A 9,913-nucleotide genomic window follows, 5' to 3' on the forward strand; every position below is an offset into this window, starting at 1 on the left:
TGTTATTTTCCTTCAGATTTTTGTGTGTTCATGCCAGTGCAGTATTGGGGAGGGAGGAAGAAGAAGGGGGAAGATATTACGGTGGGGGGGTGGGGGATCTGAGATGGGGTTGTTGGGATTGGTGGTGGGTGAGGGGGAGGGGAGGGAGATATTTATGGATGAGGGGTGGTTGCTTCAGACAGGGAATATGTTGTTTACTTGGTTGTTCCTTGAGACAGGCTGGCAATTGCGGGAGACATACCAAAAAGGGGAAGCCAGGCTGGCAACCTGGCCGCCGCACGGGAGAGCCACTGTGCGGCGCCGCTCTGTAGTGGTGTCCTATAATGAATGGTGTCTTTGCCACAAATGCTATGTCAGCTCTATATGATCATGCATATGATGATGAATGTACTAGTCATATGATGTAAAAGTGGAATTTGCATGGCAATAAATCTCGGAATGGCTATGGAAATGCCATGATAGGTAGTTATGGTGGCTGGTTTGAGGAAGATATAAGAACTATTTAAGTGTGACAAATCATATCATGCCATGGGGTTTGGATGCATCGGCAAAGTTCGCACCGATCCTCGAGGTGAGAATGGGCAACTAGGTACCGAAGAGGCTATCAAAATATGAGGAGGTGAGATTGCGTATGTCCATGGTTTCATATCAGTCATGAATAACACATATAGTTATTGCAATTTTTTGTTCGTTTTTTCACATATCAAAGCAATACCCGCATGCCCCGAGGGAGAGGGTTGGGAGGAGTTAATCATCGCGCGACTCCAACTCGAAACAACACTAGGATTTCAACGAGGAATAGAAATGCTCACACATCCCCGACATGCCTTTTTAATATTTAGAGAAACAAGGAATTAACACCTCTTAATACCGATACTTCTATGAATCAACAATGATGCACTCACACCTTTTTCATATTATCACATCAATATCATTAACCAACAATTTCTCTATATGTCCTACATGATGGTTTTGTTTATCATGCATTGAATACTTATTATTATTGGACTAGCCTTATGACCCATGCAAATTACTGCTATTAAATCTCAAACAAATATAAGTGAAGAATGAGAGTGCAAAAAATTCTATAAAATCTACACGCCACTGTGCTCAAAAAGATATAAGTGAAGTACTAGAGCAAGTGCTTAGCTCAAGAGATATAAGTGAAGCACATAGAGTATTCTAACAAATTGTGATGATATGGTATCTTTCTCAAATAGGTGTGTCCAACAGACGATGATTGTGGCAAACTGAAAGTAAAAACAAACAAAATCAAACGACGCTCCAAGAAGAACTCATATCATGTGACGAATGAAAATGTAGCTCCAAGTGACAAACCGATGGATTGAGACGAAAGAGCGGATGCCTTGGGGTGCCTTGAGCATCCCCAAGCTTAGGCTCTAGCCACTCCTTATTCCATTGTCCATCGCGATAACATCCAAAACTTGAAAACTTCAATCACACAAAACTCAGCAAAACTTCGTGAGATCCATTAGTATAAGCAACATATCAAATACTTAGGCACTGTTGTAAATTGATTCATATTTCACTAATGCATAATAGGTACTGTATTATAACTTATCCATGAGCTCATAGTTTTAGCAATTTCTTCTTCCATAGATTCCTGCAAAAAAATAATCTTTCCAAGGCAGCAGACATTATTTCAATAAATTCTTTAACATAAGCATTAGAAGCATAGTTTTCATAATAATAGTTTAGTATGGGAAAAAATCTGATTTGTAAAGAAAAGCATCATACTTTTCAATCAAAGAAGTAATTTCATATGAACCCTTAAAAGCAACAAATTCTTCAATTTGTTCAATATCATAATAACTATAGACATCCTTGGCATAAGAATATAGTATTTCATTATCATTAAACACACATTTTTAGGGAAGGTGTTTTCTAGTGTCTTCCGAATAACTTGTAACATTATGTATTTCACACAAATTCCAAGCATAGCAATTCAAACAACTAATTTGATGCCCTAAGAGTTTCACTTTCGGAGATAAGCGGCGTCGCACAAAATAAGCATGCTCATCTAGTGATTTTTCCTCAACTAAGCTAGTTGGGCTTTCAACACAAGAACCGTAGGGTTCGAAGATGATCCAAGTAGAAATATTCGGCATTATGGAACACTAGTGGTTCGTTAACTTTCGGGTAGCAAGTACAACTAATTTATTTTGTATTTTACATTTCCTACCCGTATATGAAATAGAAAACAAGAATTGAAAATAAAATTACTTAGTGGTAAATCAAACAAACGCACACAAGAATATCAACCCCACGATATTGCTATCGGGCAACGGCGTCGGAAACAGGTCGTGATAACCCACAAGTGTATGGGATAGTTTGTAGCCTTTTTCAATAAGTAAGAGTTTCGAACCCAATGATGAGCTAAAGGTGGAATTAATATTCTCTGAAGTTCTATCAACCATCGATACAACTCTACACACGCTAACGCTTACTTTACCTAAAACAAGTATGCTATTTTGCAGGAATAAAACTAGGAGTACTTTGCGAGAATGAAAGTAGGAGTACTTAGAGAGAATAAGATTACAGATACTTTGCAAGATAATAAAAGCTAGTTGTTTATTCGAAAACGTTTTGTAACACAAGATAAAGATTTGTCCCTAGCCAATCGATAACTAGATCGCTAATGATTATTGCAATTTTATATGAGGGAGAGGCATGAGATAACATACTTTCCGTACTTGGATCATATGTACTTATGATTGGAACTCTAGCAAGCATCCACAACTACTAAAGATCATTAAGTTAAAGCCCAAAAGAGAATTAACACATCAAGTATTCTTTAATCACATACTCCCTCCGTCCCAAAATAGGTGTCTCAACTTTATACTAGCTCTAGTACAAAATTGTATTAAGCTTAAGACTCTTATTTTGGGACGAAGGGAGTACTAAACAACCCCCTTACTCGGGTGTAAGATTTTGTCACTCTAGCTATACGCGAATCATGAACATATTACGAACCCTATAGCGGGGATCCCACGTCCTTGTGCGACACAATGGGCCACATAGGACAACACCAAAATAAAACATACAACTCAAACTAATCACGATCATCAATCAACCCATAGGACAAAAGAAATGTACTCAAATATCATTGGATAATAATATATAGCATTAAGCACCATGTTTAATTAGAGACTACAGCGGAGAAAAGAGTTTTTACGCCGCTGCATAGAGGGGGAGAGAGTTCATAGTGACGACGGCGAAGTTGTTGGTGTAGATCGTCGTGACGATGGTAGCCCCGGTAACGCTCTGATGCCACCAAGAGAGGGGGGAGAGATCCCCCTCCTTCTTCTTCCTTGGTCTCCTGCCTAAATGAAAGGATAGTTTCCCCTCTGGTCCATGGCCGCCATGTCTCCCGGAGGGTAGCAGCCCCGTCGAGATTGGATCTCTCTTTCTCTGCTTCTCTTCTGTTTTCGTAACTGTTTTCTGACCACTTCACCGTTTCTTATACACAATGGAGACCCGTAATTCCGGTTGGGCTTAAATTATGACGGGATTTTTATTGGGAAATTATCTTTCTTCATGCGTAAGGGCCCCAACCAACTTACGAGGTGGTCCCAAGCCATCAAGGCGTGGCCACCCCCTGGTCGCACCATGTTCGCTTGGGAGCACCTCGGGCACTGTGTTGCATTGATTCTTCTTCCTAGAATTCACATATATTTCAAAAAAAATCTCCGTAAATTTTTATCGCATTTAGTCTCCGTTGGATTTTCTGCAAACATGAAAAAAAAATAGGAACTAGCAATAGGCACTGGATCAGTAAGTTAGCCCCAAAAAATACTATATAATGTTGCCAAAAGTACGATTATTTATCAAATTCATATTTTATATTACAATTGCTTAAGTTTTTGTGGCTCATTCAAAAGATTCTATCCTGGGAAGAAAAGACCGAGTTACTTGGAAGATGCCTGTCATTATTGACTATTATAGTCTATAGAAGTGTTTTTCAGAATACAGTTCAAGCCCAACTTAGTTGTTTGGTTTTCAAATAATCATGTTGCATGTTTAAGAATGTTGTTGATACACTGACACACTCCTTGTTTGGTTTTCAAATAATCATGTTGCATGTTTAAGAATGTTGTTGATACACTGACACACTCCTTGTGCGGTGGTTCTAAACCTATATAGAAATATGCCAGCTCCAGGACAAAAGGACTAGACTTGTAATTAGCACACAGCTGGTTCTAACAGAAACGTTATCTGTGTCAGTAATTACAGACTACACCACATGTATCACAAAGGAAAATGTCCAATTTAAAACCCCAGAGCCAATAAGTTTACACTGTCCTTTATCAAAAAAATAAGTTACACTTTCAACTGGAGTCTCTCTGCAATAGTCGGAAATAATAAGTGAGGTATTCGATTCTTACTGCAACAACTGGAACATGAATAAGTGAGGAACACACTTGTGGCTCCTAAATGCAGAAAAAATAGCGCCTGCTTCTGATACCTTCTTTCAATATCTTTCTGGGTCTGTTGTGACACATATCTGGGACAGGGACTTGACAGAAACTCTACGAGATCAAACATCAAGGTTGACCATTCCAAACTTGATTCCTGTTCATAGACATGTCTTCTCCAACAGGGGCAACATGATCAAACATGTTTCTTTCATTCTCATGTAGTTGTTTCTGGTTATTTGTCACCGAACAGATTACAAACATATTTACATTTCAGTATATTCTGAACTACTGTTTTTTAGTAGTCAACAGTCATGATATAACTCAGACAGTATTTAGAAGAATACGGGTTCACTATGAATTCAGGACTTTTAGACTGCTTTGCACAATTTTTAGATCGACCAAAGTGTCGGGATTCTATACACATCGCCCTAATAAGATTGTGCCTTCTCATACACAACAAAATGAAAAGTATACAAGAAAAATTGTAGTCACTCATCTGTGTCTTGGCGCATATATTTGCATCAGAAATATGCTTAGTTTTGTTGAAATCCCTCTTTTTAAAAGTATATGTCACTTTGCTTGGACTGTGCCTTTAGACCCTTCAATTTCTTTAATATGTTGGAGAAATAATCTTGCAAATACTTCTCTAAGGTGAGGATATCCTTTGCCTCCACCCCAAGAAGCTGGTATGTCTCATTCATTGGAGCTGAGAAAACAGTGTCGCTGGAGAGCACCTGAATTATAAAAACGTAAATTTATTGTTAGCTTTCACAGGCTTTGATATATATCTCTATCTATAGATTCTATACCACTATATAGTGTACGCATAACTTTGAATATTGACTGTTGGATGAAGCCAATCCAGCAATAGAGAGTTGGCATCCAAGCATTGTTGGCCATTGGATATCCTCTTCACTACACTAGATTCTGACACGTGTACAATCTTGATGATTCCATGGCTAAGGTTAAGCACAATGCACTATATACACTACAAACACAGACGTCTCTCTTTTGTTCTATAATCTTCCGGACTTTCTGGTAACTATTTTCTTCTAAATGAATTGTCATTCCTTTTCTCAAAGCACGTGCATTTCACATTTATTTTAGATTCTTCAAGACTTTAGTTGTCTCAAGTGTTTTTTTTTGCTCTAAAAGAATTGCCATTCATTTTACTTTATTTTATCTTTTCTTCAAGACTCTCATAGTACTTTCATAAATTTAATTTTGAGTGGGATGGACTACATGAACTAAATCTACATCTTATACTTCATGCATATGTGACTAAATTACATTTTACATGTTATAATGTGATATGTTAATATTTGATCGTACTTTGGTTATCTAAAGCCCCGACGTGCAATGCACGTGTACCTTACTACTCCCTCGTTTCCAAATATAAGACTTTTTAGAGATTTGAATGCGGAGTACATACAGATGTATATGGACGTATTTTAATGTGTAGATTCACTCATTTTGCTCCGTATGTTGTCCGTATTGGAATCTCGAAAGTCTTATATTTACGAACGGAGGGAGTAGTATATTACTGTTACTGAATTACATGTGCAGGTGCACAAAAAGGCCTTGACAAACCTCTGAAAATGCCAGTCTATCAGCCACATCGTTTGTCCACTGGAAGAACCGTGTTAGTTGACGAGTAAATCTCAAGACTGCAACAGGGACAGTAGTTACATTGGCATCTTGCCCAGCCAGTCTCTCACATAATGTAATAACCTGGAGAGGCAAAATAAATAGAATTAAAATAATAATGTACCAACTCCCATAAGCCAACATTTGGTACATTCTGAAAAGCAAAACAAAATACATGAATGACTAGATTGGTACATTCCCTATGAAATAGGATGCTATACTCACTAGTACTTATTAATGACAAGTCAAAATAAATTTGGTTCAGCAGACCCTCCTGAACATCATATACTTCATTCACTAAAAAATGCAATAGAGTTAGTTACCTCCTGAGTTGTCCAAGCACGTGGTCCAGCAAATGTTAGGAGTTTTTTGCTGGCCTTCTCGTTGCGCAAAGCAACAAATGTCAGGCGAGCGACGTCCTATAGTTGCACAGAGAAGGTGCATCAACAGAAAGTTACTTTGGAGAGAGACTGGTACATAGATACACAGTTTCATTTTCTAATGGAAAGGGAGAAAAGATAACCTGGGTATCCATGTATGCAATCCGAGTCGGAGCATCAGTTCCCCAAACTGACTTCTCTTCTAGTATAGGCACCGCATATTGCCCAATTAGGCCCTGAACCAAAAAATAGATGGAAATTCATTTCTGGAAAATAGAAAGAACCGGCAAACATGACTATGAGAAGATGTATGACATGAACTTTCAACTATATGTCACCTTAGTGCTTTTAATTTTTACTACTTGTTTATGTCTACCATGAATTATGAACAATACACAGGTAGTTTAGCAAGGAACTGCTTTAGCGCCATTTGCAATCTAGCACCAGCATGAGTAGGAAAAGGAATTTCCTGGTCAAAACAGAATCCCAGGAAAAGGATCACATATACCTGCATGAAACCACACAGTCGGATGATGGTGTAATCCAGACCTGTATCCTGGATAAACCTCTCTGTACAATACTTGATCTCCATCAAGGGGACCTCAGGATGCTTGTCGCAGTTGTGAATGGAGTAGAAGACATACTTCTGAATCCCCATGGCCTTAGCACACTGGATTAGAGCAACCTTTCCTTCCCAGTCTACCTAAATGGAACAACCATCAGCGTCTGAAACACAGAAGTCGTTTAATAATGACTGAAGGAAACACACGACACGATACCATTTTCCTCTGTAGATTTTAGAGATTATTATGCTGGTGGCATTTACCGTTCGAATGGGCTCTTCCGGCCGCCCCGTGGCGCAGTCAATGACCGTATGAACGCCAACAAGCGTAGCCGGTATCGTCTCCGGCTTGCTGAGGTCGGCCTAATTGAATCAGTCACACGCACAGACGACCGTGAGACAGAATCCGCAATGTGGTGCCCCTAAAATTACCTAGAGCGGGAAGAGGTGAGGATTAAGGCCGGTTGTGCAGTGCAAACCTACATTGACCACGGTGGCGCCCCAGTCCCGGAGGAAGTCGGCGGGAGCCGGGCGTGGCCTGACGAGGCACCTGACGTCGTAGCCCTCGTCCAGCGCCCTCCTGACCACCTGCCGTCCCAGGGTACCCGTGGCGCCGACCACCAGCACGCTCGTCGGCCTGACGGGCGTCCCCTGCCCAATGCTCATGGGTGCCGCCGCCTGCGCGTTGCAGGTCACGACCAGCCTGCAGCGGGGCCCGCCCGATGAGACGGCGCGGGCTGGGTGAGGTCGCGCGCTCGAGGTAGCCCATGAGAGGGCGCCGCGGTGGCCCGGGGAGGTTAGCCGCGAGGGCAGCGCGGCGGCGAGGCTGGTCGACGTCGCCATTTTGCGCGGAGGCTTTTGGCGTGGCGTGGCGTGGCGGAGGTGCCCGTGGGTTTGGGTCTGGGTTGGGGAGGGAGGAGTGGTGGAGAGAGGATGCGGAGCAGCCGATGCCCGTCGCGCCACGTCGCCATGGCCATCCCGTCATCCGTTTTCTGCCCCGTCACGTTCCGTTTCTTACCCGCCACTTGTTGACCAAATTTCAAAAGGAGAATAGATCTAATCTTCTATTTTTAAATAGTTACCACCCCTGTTTAAAAAAATAGCTACTACCCACCAGCTATTTCTCCTAAACATGCATGTAAATCATAAACTACATTGTTTTTTATTACTCTATACATGTAAGCACCACATCATCAATTTATGCATGTAAGCACCACATCATCAATTTATGCATGTTACTCAAAGGTTATTTTTTACATTAGAAATTTTATTAAAAATATATGTGTTTGTCGCTTGCATCATGCCTATGTAGTTTATATTCATATTGACATTCTTTTAAGAGTAATTAATTTTTATACGCTTTTTATTTTCTTCATTCTTAAACTTGCATTTTTCTTTTCATTAGTTATAGATATTTTTTATCAATTTTTATGCATTCTTTTAGCAAGTTTTCCGCAGCAACGCGTCGGGGAATCACCTAGTTTCTAAGATGACTCCTACCAATCAATCGACTAACTTTTAAAGTTAATCGGATTGATAGTCGTTCGATCGTTGGTCAATGCATAGTAAGACCACCACCTTGTGTTTTGTTCTCTTCCCACACACGTTGCCGCAACACAGAGATAGCCAGCGCCCTTCTCTCATCACTCCCACTCGCATGTGTCCCTCTTAGGCTGCAGTACCCTCGGCTATGTCGCGCTTCAGTGTAGCGTCGGTCTCCCGACTCGTCATGCCCTCCCTACAGCATTGCCATCGCCCGCCCAGACTCGCCGCACCCCTCCATGTAGAACTATGTGTTGCACCCTCCTACAACACTGTCGGCGCCACGCGCTTTAGTGTAGCGTCGCCACCTTGACACGCGGCGTCATTCTTGTAACACTGTCCGACGCCACGTGCTTCAATGCAGAGTCGCAGCACCCTCCCTGTGGTACAATGGCGCAACACGCTTCAACGTAGTGTCGCCGCCCTGACTAGTCGCGTTGTCCCTACAACAGTCTCGGCGACAGACACGTGTGATGGGGTACATGGCCGTCGAACGAAGCGGTTGATCTTTCAACAAAATATGTCGGTTGATTTTACTAATTTCTCCATTTCTAAACATTTCATTTTTCCAAGAAAGGCATCTTACATTATCATGTAAGACAGAATTAACAAACCTGGCATTCAAACGATAATTTTATGTGTCAATCAATTTGTTACGTGAGCAAAACCAGTATGGTATACGATATCTACGGGTTTTAATCAATCTTTCTTTCCTTTCGATTTCACAAGAAACATTTTTGGTTCGTTGCAAGGGGAGTATCTATTGGAAATATGGCCTAGAGGCAATAATAAATTGGTTATTATCATATTTTTCTGTTCATGATAATCGTTTATTATCCATGCTATAATTGTATTGATTGGAACTCAGATACATGTGTGGATACATAGACAACATTGTGTCCCTAGTGAGCCTCTACTCGACTAGCTCGTTGTTCAAAGACCTAGCCATTGACATGAGTTGTCATTTGATAATGGGATCACATAATTAGGAGAATGGTGTGATGGACAAGACCCAAACGGTAAGCATAGCATTTGATCATATCATTAAGTTTATTGTTATTGCTTTCTGCATGTCAAAGTATCTGTTCCTAAGATCATGAGATCATGCAACTCCGTGACACCGGAGGAATGCCCTGTGTATATAAAATGTCACAACATAACCGAGTGATTATAAAGATGCTCTATAGGTATATCTGAAGGTGCCTGTTGGGTTGGCATGGGTCGAGACTGGGTTTTGTCACTCAGTATGACGGAGAGGTATTGCTACTGCAACAAAAGACCTTCCAATGGCGCCAGCAATAGGCACGTCGACGGGAGAATACTTGGCTTGATCCTTCTGCTGC

General features: G+C 41.0%; 1 protein-coding gene across 1 annotated transcript; it reads right to left on the reverse strand.

Moving 5' to 3' along the window:
• Positions 1-4,770: 4,770 nt before the first annotated feature.
• LOC123410776 (protein HIGH CHLOROPHYLL FLUORESCENCE PHENOTYPE 244, chloroplastic) lies at positions 4,771-7,983 on the reverse strand. Its single transcript, XM_045103716.1, has 7 exons — positions 7,512-7,983; positions 7,293-7,391; positions 6,975-7,169; positions 6,610-6,702; positions 6,410-6,505; positions 6,030-6,170; positions 4,771-5,173 (listed from the first exon to the last, which is right to left on the reverse strand). Exons 1-7 carry the CDS (start codon positions 7,869-7,871, stop codon positions 4,997-4,999), a joined length of 1,161 nt encoding a protein of 386 aa, XP_044959651.1. The 5' UTR covers positions 7,872-7,983; the 3' UTR covers positions 4,771-4,996.
• Positions 7,984-9,913: the final 1,930 nt, after the last annotated feature.

This window comes from Hordeum vulgare, chromosome 7H, assembly GCF_904849725.1.
Source record: "Hordeum vulgare subsp. vulgare chromosome 7H, MorexV3_pseudomolecules_assembly, whole genome shotgun sequence".
Lineage (NCBI taxonomy): Eukaryota > Viridiplantae > Streptophyta > Magnoliopsida > Poales > Poaceae > Hordeum > Hordeum vulgare.